The 19,236-nt window shown below is 27.7% G+C and overlaps 1 protein-coding gene across 2 annotated transcripts in view; it reads right to left on the bottom strand.

Moving 5' to 3' along the window:
- LOC135923443 (uncharacterized) overlaps window positions 1-19,236 on the bottom strand; it is a 36,218-nt gene that overhangs the window by 1,573 nt on the left and 15,409 nt on the right. Inside the window, exons 8-17 of one of the 2 annotated variants that reach the window (XM_065458182.1) lie at window positions 14,019-14,172; window positions 12,315-12,627; window positions 11,718-11,931; window positions 10,902-11,023; window positions 10,508-10,695; window positions 9,918-10,375; window positions 8,954-9,625; window positions 1,314-1,625; window positions 1,101-1,211; window positions 427-505 (exon numbers count right to left, since the gene is read on the bottom strand). In XM_065458182.1, the coding sequence (XP_065314254.1) occupies window positions 427-505; window positions 1,101-1,211; window positions 1,314-1,625; window positions 8,954-9,625; window positions 9,918-10,375; window positions 10,508-10,695; window positions 10,902-11,023; window positions 11,718-11,931; window positions 12,315-12,627; window positions 14,019-14,172 (2,623 nt within the window). Of the gene's footprint in view, window positions 1-426; window positions 506-1,100; window positions 1,212-1,313; window positions 1,626-4,135; window positions 4,272-8,953; window positions 9,626-9,917; window positions 10,376-10,507; window positions 10,696-10,901; window positions 11,024-11,717; window positions 11,932-12,314; window positions 12,628-14,018; window positions 14,173-19,236 lie in introns of those variants that run through there. The other variant, XM_065458184.1, reaches the window with a different exon arrangement.

Genomic DNA, 19,236 nt, shown 5'->3' with positions numbered 1-19,236 from the left:
AGAGAAGACTTTTCGATCCGTATCCTAAGATGTGGTTTCGAGTATAACTTTTAGGGATTAGGTAGTTATAAAGGGTATAATTATCTCTTCAGTAAAAGAACCTTATCTGATCCGGAAAAAAATGGATAGATTTATTGGGTTCCATTTCATTTAGTAATAATATAAATGATAAACGCTTATAAAATTTAAAAATAAATATATATGGTGATGCATCAAAAATTAAAACTTTAATATTTTGGGGAATTTGTCAGGAGCCAATAATCCGATGGTGGAGGCTAATATTACAATTACCGGATATATATGCGAAAAAATTTAACCTACTTTTAATACTAAAATTTTCGACCAGAGATATAAAATGTTAAAAGGCGTTAGTATCGAAGTTTTACTGTAATATAAAAAAAATTTATGGATAATAAAATGTATCACTTTGATATTATTTCTTCGAAAGGGGCGTTTTTGTACCAATCACACATTTGTTTTATTTTATTATCTTTGGCTTGTTTGTCTGTATTTAAAAAAACGTCAAATCAGTAAAAACTAATGATAAAAGTTAAATAAAGAAGAAACTCTAGAAAATCATATTGACTAAGCATAAACTAAAAGTTCGTTAATAATTATAAGAAATAATCACTGGTATAATTTCCCGTTTTTATTTATGGCATATTAATAGTAAGCACGATATCGCTCTTCATAGCGATGAGATATACGATTGCAAGTCAATAATTTTGTTTTCAAATAAATTAATAAATATTGAAATGTTTTGAATTAAATCTGAACAGCACTGTATATTATTTAAAATTTCGTATCATTCATTTTAAAATAAGAAAAACAGGGGGAGGGGTGAGGTGAGGTATTTATTTGCTTAAATTTTTTATTGCTTTAACAGAGTCTGAAACCGGAACCAAAACCCATTTTTCAAAATTTTAGAAACCATAACCATTTTTTTAAATAAAAATATTTAAATCTGAACCCTCTTTGAGGTTCCAAATTCTGAGAAAAATTAATTTACTTAATGGGTAGGAACATCACAATAGGGAAGATCGGGCCTCGTCCGATACATTAATAATTAAACAAAATATAATAATAAATAATCATTTTACCATAGGGTGTTTTCTCAAGAAAAAATACGCGTTTCATGCTAAGAGCATTGATATCTTGGTAAGTAGGAATTGTAGGGTACTTTTTACGATGTTTGCCTTTGTTATGTAAGTCTTGTAAAAAAAATAATATTTTTTATTGAAAACAAAATGTAAATAGTAAACATTTATATAATAGGAATTTTTTGTCTTTAAATTTAAAAAAGATATAAAAACCATTGATATTGGCTCCATTTTCCAAACTTTTAAGGGTAGGGGACGAAATAGATGGATTAGAATGGCTACCCTCGCCGTCAAAGAAATAGGACGTAGCATCCCCATCTCTGTCATTAGAAGAATTATCAGAGGAACTAGAGGAGCTACCTATGCTTAGAGAGTTAAGACTCAAGGCGGGTGATTTGTTGGTACCATCGGGATAAAATTGGCCGCCGTCGGTAACATTGTTAGGAGTCACTTTAGATGAAGAAGAAAGATACGGTTCGAGCGACTTAAGATTCAAGGGGGTATCTAGTACGGTGGCATCCATGCCTATTTTGGGGAGATATGATTGGATAATATATTATATGTAAAGAGAGTACTAAACTATTCATAGTAAGCTTAATGAGAAAAATTTGTTCAATATCTACCGAGCTTTTACTATATCAGGAATACTAGTTAAACTTTTATTCCAAGATTTTGGTAATTGGCAAGCAAAGGTAAGGTTAATGTAACTAGGCCTCGAAGCAAATTTTAGCTCTTAAGAAATATATTTGATAGTTCAATAGGGGTTAAAATTTAAAAAATCGCATAATTTTTACCATTATTTAAGAAGTGCGTAGTATGCGTAGAGGGCCAATAAATAAAATTCGTTCGAATTACTATTCAATATTTATCGACAACATTAAAATTCCCCATTCGTTTTTATGTGTAAGTCACATAATAAATTTATACATCGAAATATAAACTTGATTGAAAAGGATATTTTTAATTTTAAGAAATATTTGGGCAAAAATATTAAAAACGAAGTAATAAATTTAATTAGAAATGCAATTCAAACCAAAATTATTAGACGTCTAAAACTGAAATATTTTTGTATTGTTGTTTTTTATTTAAACTTATTATTCTTTGTATAAAATTATGACTAAAATACAAACAAACCAATATGTGAAATGTTGAAGCTGAGGGATTACTAAAAAAAATAAAAACTGTTTGAATTCATTTGTAGAATAATAAATCGCATAAAATATTATATAAAATTAATTTAGTAAGGAAATGGAAATTACTGTACTGAAAAAAAAACATAAGAGAAATAGCTGTAAAATAGCAAATATTTAAAATTTTTGAATTTCCGTAAATTTTAACAATTCGAAAAATATATAGAATGTTTAACTATAAATAATATATACAATTATTGCTCCTAAAAAAATCGTAATAGAAACTAGTCATACAAGGCCCCGTCAACCGTAGGACGGCCCGAGGCCAGAAAAATATTATGTTAAATTTATTTCCTAATCTTCCTTTTATGCTTGGTTGAATAATCACAATTATAAAATGAATTTAATAAATAAGAAATGTTTTTAAAAAAATTATGTTTAATTAGTTCTTATCTTACCCCTAGAACATCATACACGTTCCATATTTTATATTTAAATTTAGCATTTGCATTAATCCAAGTACATTTAAAATATAATAAAAAAATATTTTATGAAGTCTAAAACAAAGGTTTTAACGTCATTATCTAATTCAATTAAAACTAAAACATTGCATTAAAAGAGTTAAAGCTCATTCCCTGCAGAATAACTTAAATTAGGATTAAAGCGAATAATAGAATAAACATCCATTGATAGAAATGGAAAACATTTTCTTAAATAACCAATAAGTAACGCTGTAAACGCTACTTCAAAAAAGAAGCGCGATACTAGTTATGCTTGAAAAAGGGAATGCATTATCGTTACCCATTGGGTAATTCCATACCAAATTGATAAATTTTTGACCCGACCCTTTTAATTTGATAAAATTTTGCATACTGAGAGAACATCTTTAGAAACCATCGATTCCAAAATTTTAGCCTCCAAATACTAATAGTTTCTGAGATATCAATGGTCATAAAATACTCTTTTTCGAAAAATACGATTTTTAAAAATTGAGAATTTTAATAAATAATGATGTAAAAATAAAAGTTATATGTAATTTTGTAAATCTATTAAGGTCTTTAATTAAATATTAAGGATTTTTATAAAATAATAATCTTACGGTTTTTATTTAAGTAATTAATTTTGAACCTGAAAAATCCAGGTGTTCCGCTTTCCGAATTTATTTGAATTTAATATTAATCACTTATATTATATATATATATATGTAAAAAAATTTAAACTTGTGGCAGCGATGAGTTTTTTAAGTTTGTACAATTTTTTTTAAAAAAATGAATATTTTTGTCAAAGATAGATGGCGATCTTTTTTTGAATTTTTTCCATTTTTAAACATAAATAATAATATTTTCCAGAATTAATATCATGAAAAATATTAATTAAGTCGCCGTTAACAGGCTTTCAATACTATTGATAACTTGTAAAAATTAAATGTTTTCATAATAAACGATTAAATTTTCTAAAAAGATAGTTACGATTATCTGCATTAGGCGGGTTTTTGGACCATAAGCCTGCCAAACCAATTTTTAAAAAAATTTTAACCCGCCCGCCCATAGTTTTTAAAAGAAATATACCGCCTGCCCATTTCTGAAATTCCTTACCCGCCCGTTCGCCCATTAATCTAAAAATTTTTACCCGTTCACCTATTTATAAAAAATTATAACCCAAGGCCGCTATTATAAAATTTAATTATGGTGATTCTTTCAATTTTTTAAGCATCTTATAAAAAAAAATCAACATTACATCTCTACAAAAAATTTTATAATTTAGTAAATACATATTAAGCATAAAAAAAATATTCAATTTAAATTATGGATAATTTATTTGATCAAATAAAATATTTATGAAAAAATATAAATATAAAATTGATATTATATGTAATTATAATGCTAAATAATAATGAATCGACATTTTCTGGATTCAAACACGTTCTTCTTTGTTCTATAAACCTTCCAGCAATGCTAAGTCCTCGTTCAGAAGAAGCATTAGTTGCAGGAATTGCCAATATTTTTCTTGCTAATCTTGATAGCTTTGGCAAATCTCTTTCCTGTGGTTTCCACCAAAGTAGTTATATAAATATACAAAAAAGTTTATTTATTTTAAGAAAAAAGTTTTTATGATACCACAAAGGGACATTTTAATTTTTAATATCCAAAAAAGTTCATAAGAACAATTTTTTATTAATATTTAATTAAATGATTTTAAATTTTTTTCAACCCGCCCGCCCATTGTTTAAATTTCTTAACCCGTCAACCCATCCGCCCATAGTTTAAAATTTTTTAATCCGCCGCTCACCTGCCCGTTCTTAAAAAATTGTTTGCCCGTCCATCCGTCAGCTTTCTTAGAAAGGCGGGAGGGCCAAAACCCCGTCCAATGCAGACCTCTAGTTAAGATATCTCCTGCACCTGCCTGCTATTAATTAATTTTTATTTTATAAATATTTCGATATTAATTATTTTTTCATAAAAAGTCAAAGTTATGACATGGATAACTTAATTTCCAAATATTGAGGTGGAAACAACTATATTGATCAAATGTCGTAAGCGTTTATCACAAAAAATCTAGAAAATATAAATTCTGACAGCGAGTATTAAATAACTAATATCACCACAGCATCCACTTCAATAGATACAATTAATATTCCTTTAAATGAAATTGGAATATCTCCTATTAAGAAAAAAACTCACTGAAAAAAATGATCCAAAAAAAAGATAGCAAAAATATCAATAGCTATTTCGGAAGTAATAATTAACAATCCAGAATATGTTAGTTGCCAATGAAAGCTTACAAAGACCTTTCAGATCAAATATTTATACCTGTACATTTTTATAAATAGGATGAAGAGCCTATAAAGACCTTTCAGATCAAATAATTATACCTGTACATTTTTATAAATAGGATGAAGAGCCTATAAAAGGTATAAATTTTTTTAGCCATTATGGCAGATCTCAATACTTGAGATATAAAAAATTTACGCAGTGTTTCCAAATAAGATATATTCAAATTTGCAGACGTTTACTGTGGAGAATATATACGAGGATCTGTAAATCGATGATATTAGAGGATGTGACCTGTATGTAAGAAAAAAATTAGTGGTTAGAATTTGTACAAAAAGTGGATGTAAATAGAGATGAAATTTTAATAAATATTATCCACCCTAAAGGACGAGTAAATTCTTTTGTTTATGCAGAGAACCAGTTTTAATATCAAAAAATTATTTTGACAGTGAACCCATCAAAGACGACTGGGCAGTGGCGTAGCTACTGGGGGGGTCAGATTTGGACACCAGCCCCCCAGAGTAAAATTTTTTTTAGATTATAAGTTCTAAAGACTCAAAAGTGACTTTATATCAAATAAATACCATGAATATTTATATTTTGTTATTTATAAATTGTTTTACAATAGTTTATATAAAATTTATGTTTTGTTATATATATAAAATATTTAACATTTATTTATTATATATAACATTTATAATATATAATCTATAATTTAAATGTGTTATATAATACTACTAATTATAAAATATATCATTTATAATCAGCAATTTATATGTTTAATACTAATAGTTATAAAGTATATAATTTATAATTAAGGCAATATAATATTTATAATTAAAGCAACATAATTTATATTTTAAATAATCGCTTTTTATTTGTAAATTGATTTCTTAATGAAACGTATATCTATAAATGTTATGTCGAAATGTGTTATTTTAATTAAAATTAGTGTTATTAATGGCTCAATTTGAGCCGACATGGCTAACTCAATATATTAGCCAGACAATTATGCAAGCTTGAAAATTTTGCTCATGGATGATACAAAGGTTTAGACATTATTCATGAAATCTCTAGGCTTGAGCAATATTATTTTGGCTAAAATATTGAGTTAGCTGTTTATAAAAATCGGCTCAAATCGAGCCGTTTAACAACACTAATTAAAATGATCAATAATTCAAGGACTTTTATATTATAAGAAAAACAAATATGATTTTTAAGATAAACCCCCCGAAGGCCTGACAAGGGCCATTAAAGGGGGTGTGGGGGGGGCGAAGCTCCCCAGGCTTTTGTATGGACCCCCTTTAAGGAAAATTCCTAGTTATGCCACTGCGACTGGGCCTACTTATTATTTATTGCAAAACGAAATTAACAAGTCATAAAAATAAATAATATCTTTCGTGAATTTTAATTTTCTTATCATATTTACAAAATTAATTAAATAATTTTTGGAAAATTAAAATTTTTTATAAGAAAAAAATTCTCATCTAATTATTTTATTTCATGATTATTAATGCTGGTATTATTTATGTTATAGAAAAAATTCAAAAAATATAATTTACCAAAATTGCGTAATTTTATAAAGGAGCTTTATCTATCTGTCCTTAGTTTAAATTTCCTTTACATATAAGTGATTTAATACTGGGCAGGGAGAAACCGGGAGGTACATAAGGAAGGTTATGAGCAAAACTAGACTGAAACTTATGCCGAACTCGTATCAGCAGTTTATAGAGGCTCCTACTGGGCTTCGACTCGTACGGTATTGAGCAAACTCGGATTGAACAGCAAGTACTGCTAGTTGTTTCGTGGCTGATGAATTCTTCAAGAGGATGATCCGTTCTAGCACTGTACTTCTCCTCCTCGGCATCGAAGAATTTAGTACACTGAAGAAAAATCGTGGGTGGCAGAAGAGATAAAGAAAGCTCACTTTCTCGGTTGACAAAGAAAGAATCAAATAAATTTCGTATAAAACACTGATAGAGATTCTAACGGCCATATTGGATGCCAAAATACCAGTGAAAAAGGTCAGAGCATACGTAAACAAGGTAGTTGATGATCTCTATACGACAAAATTGCTGTCAACCAAGGGCAAAGCAAGGTAGACGATCCAAAAGCACTCCCCGCGAAGCTAATAGAGAGTAGCAAGTGTGATAAAGCGAACACACAAAGTATCGCGATGCTAGCTGGGGAGGAGAAAGAAATAACGAAGGAGGTGATGACGCGGAAACAGCTCGTCAACGCTACGGAAGTCAAAGACGATCACCTCAAAGAACGCGGCAACAGTCGCAGTAATCGCTTGACATCGATGACATGAATTCTAGGATGAACGATATAGAAAACGAAAAGTCCGACTACTACAAAACATAATTAAAAGGCCTATAACAAATAAAGGAAAGATTGAATCATTTAGAGGAAGAAATCGTGCATCATTCTGGCAAATTCTAGTACCCATCTCGCAAGGTTTGGAAGGAGTTGCCTCTTCTTAAGATGATCAGGACCAGATTCTCTCCACTAGTTTGGACATTCACCTTATAACAACTAAGCTCGGACGAGTACAAACGTTTAACTGAACCAAGCAATAGCAAAAGACCAAACTAAAAGATATTTCATTCTCTTTAAGAACAACGAGAAGACAAATGAGAAGACGGTTGAGCAACCAAGAAGGAAGAATAAGCAGGTTGAGGTTCATGATAGATAAATAGAAGTTTTTTGGATCAATGTTGCATGAATATTATTTCGGTAAAAAAATTTGTAGAATGGCACAGTCCTAGTTCCAGGTACATTTTTTTGCTCGGAAGTACTTCCAATTCTACGATACTAATAATAAATTTAAAATTCCATATATTGTTTAGGGTTGCATATCCTTTATTTTTTTGGATATCATTTTTAAAATTTTATCTTCGATGAATAGTTTTAAAAAGATATACAGGAGATTTTACCAAATGGAAATTATTTATTTTTGAGCACCTTTTTCACTATTTGTAGGCATCATTGATCTCAACCAATATTATTATCATTGCCTTCTCTATTTCTTAAGACATTGGAGAAAAAAAAGATTATTTCTCTAGATCTAATCTTCTAGCCATTTTTAAATAAATAAAATCCGATATTCATTAGAAGAATTTCTAAAAAAAAAGGACAGGCTGAATAGTTAAATATATAGCTCTTGAAAACCAGTTGAATTCGAATCATTTATAATTTAAATCATCTTTTATATAGATTAATGATATTGGGAGTTAATATATAATTATGTATTTTTGTAAAATATTAGGATTTTCAAAATATTGATATGATGAGGCTACATTAAAAAAAATACACCGACATTTATGCTGTTTGTGATCTATCAAATAAATAGTAATTATTGAGGAAATTTATTTATATATAAATTTTTCAAAAATATTCAAAAAGAAAAATTTCCACTATCCCACAAATATCAATAGCAAGCAATTAACTTACTCAATCCTAAACAAAATAAATAAACAAATGCACCATATTGGAAACTTTGGCCCATAAAATATGAATCCACACATTGAGGCCAAAGAATTCCTTTTCTTAAAACTAAAAATGCAAATATTTAAATATAATTATTGCATTTTTTTAGGGACTAAATTATGTTTTTCATAATTGTGCACTCCCCCCTCCTCTTTTTATAAAATTTAAAAAAATATATTTGAAATATAAATAAAAAAATATCTCGAGAATTAATTGCATAAAAACATGTAATTTTTTTAGGAATTTTCTTTAAGTTATGACGAAATTTAGAAAAAAAATGTTATAAACTGTTTGAGACATGATCAAATATGAAGACCCGTCCTAAATAGGTTTAAAAAGTCTAACGGTGAGCCTGAAAATTATGCGTCTGGGAAACCAAAACAAAATTTCTAAAACAAACATGAACTATCACAACGAATATTATTTAAAACAGTTTATTAGTCTAACAAAAAAGTTTTACCTAATTGTGCAAGGGCCCCTTTAAAAACTTCGATATCAAAGAATAGGGTGTTATCGGCTAACAATTCTTTGCAAGCGGGGATTATCTGATCGGAAGGGATGGGAAGACCTGTAAGGAAATTTGTACTCGAAAACGATTTGATACTAAATCTATCTTTTTCAATTTTACATTTTAGAAATGTCTCGCGATTTTTTTCATTTTCTTCTATGTTTTCAAGATTAACTTTAACGTCATTGGACTTAAGGTTTCGCGGAGGTAACATTTGAAGAGATAGCCCCAGCCTATTGTTCAACCTGGCTTCTATGATATCTCTAACGTGATCGGTCAGTGCCGTAACCTTATCTATGTTGCCGATTTTCGCATTCTTAGGTGTAATATTTGTTGGTAAATTTTGAGCGCCATTTTGTAAACTGGAGACAGTAGAAGAAGTGGTTATAAGCGAGCCTTTTGATTTTCCCTCAGTATTTTGTTCGTCTCCTATATTATTGGATTCGGATTCTACTGCGTCTGATTGGGGGTTTCGTGTCAATATTGCTTCGTCCAAGGAGGCGTAATAAAGGTAATACCACCAGTCCAAGGCTCTTAGTAGGAATGAAAAAGCGCAAGCGATCATGGAATGCATTTCGAGCTCGAGCAAAAAGGCAGGAAGGGAAAACATTTCGGTATAAGTGGCTAAAAAAATATAATTTTTTTAAAAAAAAAAACTATAAACTATATTATAATTGGCTAATTTGATTATAATCCAATTGGGGTTCATATTACTCGCTCACTTTAAGATAGTTTTCGTTTTATATAGTTTATAATTATAAATAATGGTTGGAGGAAGCCCATATTTATCACTGTTATAACCACACTCAGATTGGGTAAATTGCAAATAAAATATTCTTTTTAAATTGGAAAAATCAAGTACGTAAAATAAAGCTAATATAATAGTGATTTTAAAAACAATATTTAGGATTTAAACCTGGGGTTTCCTCCTTTCCCTCCTTATTTTTTTCATCGGGATTTTGTTTGGCCAAAGTTCTAGTATCATCTTTAACACTCAATCTTTTACTATCGCGAAATTTATGTTTATATCGATCTATTTGATCATTTATGTTATTATTGTTATCAACTCTCTCGTCCGGTAATTTGTTAGAAGTCATGTTAATATCGTCGCGATGAATATTGGAATTCATGTCGAATGATTTGAGGGAGGCGTTCGACATCAATTCATTGTCTACCAAACGACGCATCGGGTATTCGAAATCGGTATGACCACTGCCAAAACTATCCTTTTTGCTAATATCATCGTACCTCGATGATAAGGCGGTTTTTTGTGACGTTGTTGGTGTCATAGATGCACCCGAGTCATTGCTTATTTTTTCAAACGTTCTTATAAAAGGTAGGTCTCTGCACTTTTTTTGGAGAGCAAATAAGAGCCTGATGAGGGTCAAAGAAATAAATCACAATATAAAAATTACATTTAACTAATTATTTTCCTAATCAAATTGTTTTAGAAGCATCCTACTATAAAAAATATAATGTGGTTTTTCTTTCGTGGGAAACAATTACTTGATTATATCAAGCATAACATCTTCGGAAGACCCCAATTCCAGTATCAAAAGCGCTATAGTTAAAAGCAAGCTTCTAGTGTTATCCTTTTCGTTATTGAGCCGCAAAGAGCTTTGATAGATGGCAGAATAAAACCAAGATCCGTTTTTGCGGGCGAATAAGCTGTCCAAATGGGAACATTTTTCGATCTTAATGATTGCATTTAAAAAAAACAATAAAATAAATCTAAGCAAAAATTCATATAACACATCAAACTATATGTCTCATAATTGAGTGGGAATAATTTTTCATATAAAGTTATATCCTTTACCCTCCCCTTCCAATTTAATTTTAAATATAATGTTTAACAGATATCATGGATTCATTCACGTTAAAATAATATATATTATTAAACCGTCAGATCTGACCATACATCAAAGTTTTGAGCATTTTCATCTTCGGAGTTTATTTTATCGATATTTAAAATTCTGGTATTCACGTTTAAGGGGTCATAAATGTCAGAAACATTGTCATTATCTGTTAACAAAATTGAAATAATGTAATAGACATGGGATATATATAATTAGCGTTCAAATTAAATTTAACATTTTTTTAGGGGCTCATAAACCAAGAATTATATCGTCCAAAAGTTTTATTCTTATATTTGTACGTTAAAAACGGGCGTGGATAGACTTTCTATTCGTTTGGTTGAAAGGAATTGTTAGAACAATATAATATTTTATCAACTAAAAATAAACAAGTGAATTGTTTGAATAATGCCTCGTATTGTATAAGCCATTCCATCGACCTATAAGTTTATAATTATCATAACGCGCAATTATAAGTGGTACAATCTTTTAAATAATATATTAATAATACCTAATATGTAATAATAAAATGAGCTGGTTAATAAAATAAAAATCATTTAATTTTTGAGAAATGTTCTAAAAGGTTCCCAAGGCCGGAACGAAATAAAATTTTTTCTAAATGCCTTGTTCAGAGCCCAACTCATTATTTTTTATATAATATTGTATAAAGTTTTTAATCAATTAAATAGCATTAGAATGTAATAATTTCATATTTTAGTTTAATAATGTTAGCATATATAATTGTTAAAAAATAAAATTACCCAACCAAAAAATATCAATTTATAATTGTGCTTCAACTATAACTTCATAGTATGGGATGTAACATTACTATAAAATAATAAATTTCTCTTATATGTACATACCTTTTTTAGATGAATCCCTCAGCAGCAAAAAATCGAAGCTATCCCTCGAAGACAACTTTTTGAGATTGTCGTGTCGGTCTATCAAAGTATGTAAAATTTCGAAAACTATTATCCTAACCCTTCTGTCTTTAACAATGGACATTTTAAGCAAGGGTATCAAGAAATTGGATGGGAAAGTGGCGGAATATTGAATGGAATTGAATTTAGTCGCAACCTATAATACACAAATTTTAGATCAATTACGCATATATGATAATAATTTGACCTATTGATAAGCAAGGTATCTCCTCTTCATAAACCCGTGTATAGTAACTTTTTAGTGAAATGTCACTATTTGCCCTTCCCCTTCTTTCAATAATCATAGAATAAAACTTTGAAAATTGTTAAAAATCTCGATTTAACCAAATTTTTAAAAATAGCAAAGTCAAGGCTAAGTAAGCTTCGAGATTTCAACAATTAGGGCCATACATTCTTGCCATCTTTTGGAAATGTCACAAGTTTTATATAATATTTTGATTTCGCCATTTATAAAATATGTTTAATCGTTGTTTTTAATAACACTAGCTATACATGTAATTTTATGGACATTTTAAAAACCTTCAGCAAGCTCTGCAAAACCATTATTTGCAGCTTCGTGTTCCTTCTGCGTGTTTCGACATTGCTTACATTTGCGGTTTCCACCTCTTTCACATCATCTTTGTCACCTATTTTCTTGAAAATTTGTTGCACAAATACGGGGGAGCTCTCTCCTGGTAGTGTTTGAACTAAATAAGAGGAGTCTCTTTTAGTGGTGCTTTTTTGCCTGATATTTTGATCTTTGTCGAGTTTGGAGCTGGGATCAATTATTTGAACGGTATAATCGTCCAAGTGAAAGGTACGTAAAGGGTGGTCAATTATTTTGACGGGAGCGCTTTTAATATAATTATTTTATATAATTATTAATAATTATTTATTATACATCTAAGGAAGTAGGAAAATTTGTAAATATAAGCTACAAGTTATATCAACCTACTAAACTACAAATAATTAGGAGTCAAAATAGTTGTTCAAAAATAATTTATGCAATATAATTTTCCAAGAAAAACTTTACTCGGATTTTAGAAATTTATTTAATTATTATAGTTTAATATAAAGTAGGAGAGACCGGGGATATAATGAACCCGGGGTTATCGCGAGACGTGGCTTTATTTTCTAGAGTATTAAACTATAAGGAATAATTTTTTTACCAAAACTACATAATTATATAATACATAAGCAACTATAAATTTTATTTCCATCGGACAGCTTGAAGAATTTTTATAATGCATTATATGATTCGTACCTGCAAAAGTAAGTTTTTAAACCTTTATTATTTTTTAAAAATAAAGATAAATATATTTTTACAACCCAAAAAGCATCCTATATAAAAGAAAATATCCTATTTTATAGAATATCAATTTACCCGAACAAAATTTAAAATATAAATACTTCAAAATCTGATCTTAATCAAAGTGGTGGCATTGGGGCTATTTTTATGGGGTTAAAACGAGCCTTTTTCATCATTTTTTTTTAAATTTTAACATGGAAAAAAAGACCATGGAGAGAGCAAATTGAAGAAAAAAATCAAAAAATGTTATTAATAAGAAAAACAATTGCTTAGCGTGCAAAAATAATTAGAACAAGAATCATAACAATTAAGAATGGTTTCAATGTCGTAAATATAGTTATTGATCACAGGGAAGATGTTGCAATTAAAATCCTCTTTTTATTTGTAAAGATTGTGAATAATGTTCCCATTTTTTGTTTATAAATGATTTTATATATTATTTTTATGCTTTAAATCATTAAATGTTTTTATAAAAAAATATAAAACTTTTATGTGGAAAATTAAGCAGAGCTTATAATAGCCCCGAGCAAAGGCTCGTTCGTCGTCCCCGGGTAGGGTTCACTCGTTAACAAAAAAAAATTCCAGAAAAAATAAAATTTTTAAAAAAGTATTAGATATGTATTTTTGAAAATCAGACCTACCATAAAACTAATAAAGCTGGACAAAATGAGATATTTTTTGTAAGTACTTTTAATTTTATTAAGGTTTGCCTTTTGAGGCTCGCCATAACCCCGGCCTCCCCTAATATGTGATGTGAGTTATATAATAAAACAAATATTCATAATTAATTGACCGAGATATGGTTAAATAAATTTTCTTAAGTGGGGACAAAATATTTGCCTAAATCCAAAAATTGAGTCATTTTTTCATTTGTTCACTCGGCTTCAATTATAAAAAAAAATGAAAGAGGAGAAAATGAGGAAAATGGAAACAACCTGCCATCTGCTATAGTTTGAGGATTTTCTTGCACTAATTCAGTCTTAAACCTTCCTTTAGAATCTTGACTGACTACGGAATTCTGTAAGTTAGTTGATGGCATTCCACTTGATGTAGTCATAGTGGGATCATTATTGTATTGTAATTTGTCTTCTAAGATTCGTATATGAGGAATATAAATAATCACATATATATATGGGAAACTTTTTTTATGCAAACACACTAATTACATATATAAAATCTCATTTTTATTAATTAAAGTAAATTTAAGAATCTTTAAATTGTTAATCTATTATAATAATCCTCAAAAAACGTCAATCAAATAGCCAATAGTGTTCTTTTAAAAAATATTTATCCAATGAAAATGATTATAGCGTAATCGGTTCAAAGGTAATCATCATACCAAACTCAACATTCATTCACTTTAGTTACCATTTCTAACACATTTTACCATCTTCATAAGGTTAAATTTTTTATAGTTATTCTCATATTATTTTTTTAAAATAATCAATTCATACTAAGAAAATCAACTTTTATATACTCAACCCACCGAAAGTGTTAAGATATTGGACTACAGGCTAAATATTCACTTTTCATATAAAATATTTAGATAAATTATCAATAAAAAGAAATCTAAAATCAAGAAATTTAGCTTAGCCACTTGCATTTGGTATGATTATAATATTTTAAAAAGGTTATATAAGTAAATATTTACATTTATATAATTCTCTGTTTAGTTACACCCTTGGAGTTGTTAAATTAAAAACATCCTACTTTATGGGTTATCACTGCTATGAAATATAATAGGTCTGTTATTTTGCACTAATTATTATCATTGGAAGCTGTTTGGATTTATTAAGAATGAGTCTTTTAAAATTGACTTCAAAGAAATTTCAATTTCAATTATTTTATTTTTGATGAGATCACGAATACCAAAAGATATGACATGTGCTCCCCTCCATCTGGATCCTTTCATAATAGTCTAATGTGGGCTGAATAAAGGAGTTTTAATGACACAGTATGCCTAGGAATTTAGGAGTAAAACAATTCATGAAATGTTCTCGAAATTTGTTATTAAAAGCATTTTTAAAGTATACTTTGATAATATCCATGTTAAGAAGAGGATTCTGAATTTATTAAGAATGGCATACTATTTTAACTTCTCCCTTAACACTGAATCCTAATTGCTATGTATATCTAATAGTGTTGTAAACAAACGCTTCAAAATGAACGCGTTCGTGAACAAAGTTCGTTTTTTGAAAAAAATAGTGAACAGCGTTCCTTTTATTTTTGACGAACTTTGAACGTGAACGCGTTCCTTTTTTATGACGAACGCGTTCGAATTTAACGTTTGTTCAATTTTAAAAACACCTTTTATTTTTATTTATTTGAAAAATTTAATATTAATCCAAATTTTTTAAGAAAAATGTCTTATATTTTAAAACCTTTTCACATTTCAATTTATTTTAATACACCATTATTATAGTTTATTAATTTGAATATTATTGTTTATATTTTAATTTATAGATTTGCATAAGCATGGAATTATTATTTCATCATCATTATCTAATTCTGAAAATTCAAAATCAGATGAATTAACATTACCATGGCCCAAATATGATAAATATTTTACAGTAACATTCTATATTGAAGGAACTAATTCAACCAAATGTAAAATGTGCCCAAAAAGTATTATATAGTTTCAAAATCTTCAGGTTCCAATTTAAAACGACATTTGATTGTAATATTAATTATTATGTTTTATATAATATAACTAATTAAATCATTAAATTTGAAAAAAAAAATGCATTTAAATTATTTGACTCCAACAATAACGATAGTTATTTTAAAATTAAAAAAAAATTAGCGGCCTAAATTATGATCAACTATTGATAGACGCATTATTAAATGGATTAATAAAAAAAAAATATTAAACCTATTACTATCAAATTAATTAATATATTTTATTTTTTTTAAAGATTTGTACATACATATATATGAAGATCAATATATTCTTTCTGCAATTATACATCCAATATTTAAGCTAATGGCCATAGATAAAACTTCCTAAGAACGATTCTATAAAAAATAAACTTATAGCGTTATTGATGAAAAATACATTGAAAACCCTAAAAATGATAATGCAAGAACTGTTAATTTCGAGATATTCTTTTTTTTGACGAGTAAGTAAAGGATGTGGAGGAGGATAACTTATCTCAATTTTTAAGCTAGAACAAAACAATAAATGTTTTTAATAAATTCCTCACGTTATAAAAGAGTTGTTTATTAAGTATAATACTGCAACCCCCTCATCTGCCCCTGTAGAGCGCGTTTTTAGTATAGCTAATGACGTATTAACTGCCAAGTGTTCTGTCTAACAGATGAAAATTTTGAAAAACAATTTTATTAAAATTTTATAAGAAAAATTTTTTATAAATAAAAATATCTTTTTATTCACTATATTATATTATATTTATAATTATATTATCAAAATAAAACTATATTATTTTTTAACACGGCTAATATATTGTGTTAAAATATATAAGACATTTATTTAATTATTAAATTTATCATAAAATTTTGAACGAACGTGAACGCGTTCCTTTTTTTGAAAGTGAATGCGAACGAGTTCGATTTTTGTCTATGAAGGTTGAACGCGTTTGATTTTTTTAGAAATGTTTATAGCACTAATACCTAATAAATTAAACCCATGGCAATTATTTTTGCTAATAATCTTCTAAATAACCAATTGCAATGGGATGGATACTACCAAAGAGTTTTTGTGACACAATATTTGATTTAAATCTATGATAGGAGATCTTGTTTAAAAGAGTATTTATGAAGATCTTAAAAGCATTTAAATGATTTTTTGAGATAAGTGTAGGTTTTATATGAAATTCATGTGTATATTTAATAGTTCCTCATAACTTAATTATATAAAATACCATGATATATTTCTTAAAAAATCATTTTTATTATTATTCTAAAACTAGAGATAGAATAAATACTTTATTTTTATTATTTTGAAATATTATTCAATTCTCCAAACAACTACTCTTTAAATCCAAAAATTTTATTGAATAATTATAAATACTAATGTAAATAAGAAAAAGACTAAAATTTGATTGTAAAAATTTTAATATATAATATTTTAAGAAATGAATAAAAATTATAGTAATATTATTTTTCTTAAAATAATAAAAAATATTCTTTTTTGTTTTTTGAACTAGTAATATCAGGCTCTTTATATAAAACCATACAATCAGTTAAAATAACTCTTAATTCCATTCACATAATACTTGAAAACGTTTTAAAGAATCATGCTGAATGGATTGGTTATTTTTTGTAAATGGAATAATATAATTTTAACAATAAGAAATAGGGAGATAGAATAATCTAATACTAGCTATAATTTATTTTATAAGTTAAAATTCTAAGATTTTTTTTATGTAAATAGATTAATATATTCTTAAATATTTAATCTAACAAAATAATTATTTTTGACAAAAATGGAATAGAATAATCTCCCAACTCAGGTGACAAAATATTTTAATGATTTAAAATGGTTTAACATTTCAATAAGAGATCTTCATGGGGAGAGCGGCCCTGCAGGTATAATATATTTAGTGTCTGAGCCAGTACTGGGTTTTTGGTAAAAAGTCTAAAAAAAATTTCATTTAAATTTAGCCTATTAAACTGTACTTGAAAATATATTGCATTTATTTCTCTAATAATAATAAATTTCAGTATTGCAAACAAAGTGATTTCCTAAATACACTTAAATATTGTTTATTTTCATTTAAAACAATAAATTCAATTTTTGGATATGGGCTTGGGTTTAAATTTTTTATAAAATATGAACTGGGCCTGCAAATTATTTTTACTGCTGATCTGGGCTAGAGGCGATGAATAAATCAAGGGCCGTGAAGGTCTCAAATTTCAATAACTGAATTATTTCATTTCCCATCTGACTTTATTTGAACTTAAAGGAATGGGCAAACCACAGATATGCCTTATTTAAATCATTTGCAAAAAAATTTCTGATATTGCGATTCAAGAAATTGTTGGACACAAGGAAATAAAGAAAGCCATTGTGAAGTGTATATATGGAGGAAATATTAATCTTTTTATTTTAGGATAAATAACAAAAAAAATAATGCCTGTTGTGACCTTGCCTTAAATTTACATATATTTTAGGGATTTTTTAAGAACCCACTATCAAAAATATAAGTTACTAGCTGATAGCCCGTCAAGAATGATGGGGAAAATTTTCTTTATTATTCAATGATGGACGAATAATAAATTTTGCTTTTATTTGATGATGAATATATCAGGAATTTTCCTATCTTTTGAGATGTGATTTGGAAATTTATATTTATTAAGATGAGGGGTTATTCTATAATTTTCCATTATTTTTTATAAAATATGCTTATGAAGTATATGGTTAGTAATTTAATTTATGTGCACAATAAAAAATCTTTTAAACTAAGTTTTTATTCATTTGTATTTATAATTTATATCTAAAAAATAGGGGTGTACCGATACCACTTTTTGGAGGCCGATCCGATCCGATATTTCAGATATTAAATTGATATCGGCCGATAACCGATCCGATATCATATCTAATTTTGTATTCTGCAAAGATACCGGTTTTAATTTTTAATATACTTTTTATTAGTACAACATCTATAATTTTACTATACCATAACATATGTCATTTAAATATATTATAATGGCCAGTTATAGTTTATATTTAATTCAATTGCTATTATTTATATAATAAGTAATAACATTAATCTATTTACATAATTAGTAATAAAAAAATATATTATGAAATTTGAAATTAATATTTAAAATTAATATATCGAAGATTTCTTTTTATATCAGAGATATGTCGGCGGTGATGGGGACTGGGTAATTCCATACCAAATCGATAACTTTTCGGCTCAACCTTTTTAATTTCGATAAAATTTTGTATACTGAGAGAATATCATTAGAAAGCATCGAATCCAAAATTTTAGCCTCCTAGTACTCATAGTTCCTGAGATATGAATGGTCAAAAGTGCCAAAAATGACGTTTTTTCGAAAAATGCGATTTTTTAAAATTGAGATAAGTTAAAAAATAATGATTTTAAAAATATAAGTTATATGTCAATTTATAACTCTATTAAGGGCCTTTTATTGAATATTAAAAATTTTTTCAAAATAATATTGTTG

This window comes from Gordionus sp. m RMFG-2023, chromosome 2 (genome assembly GCF_954871325.1).
Source record: "Gordionus sp. m RMFG-2023 chromosome 2, tfGorSpeb1-WG-v2, whole genome shotgun sequence".
Classification (NCBI taxonomy): domain Eukaryota; kingdom Metazoa; phylum Nematomorpha; class Gordioida; order Chordodea; family Parachordodidae; genus Gordionus; species Gordionus sp. m RMFG-2023.
This window is presented reverse-complemented; position numbering and strand designations above follow the sequence as displayed.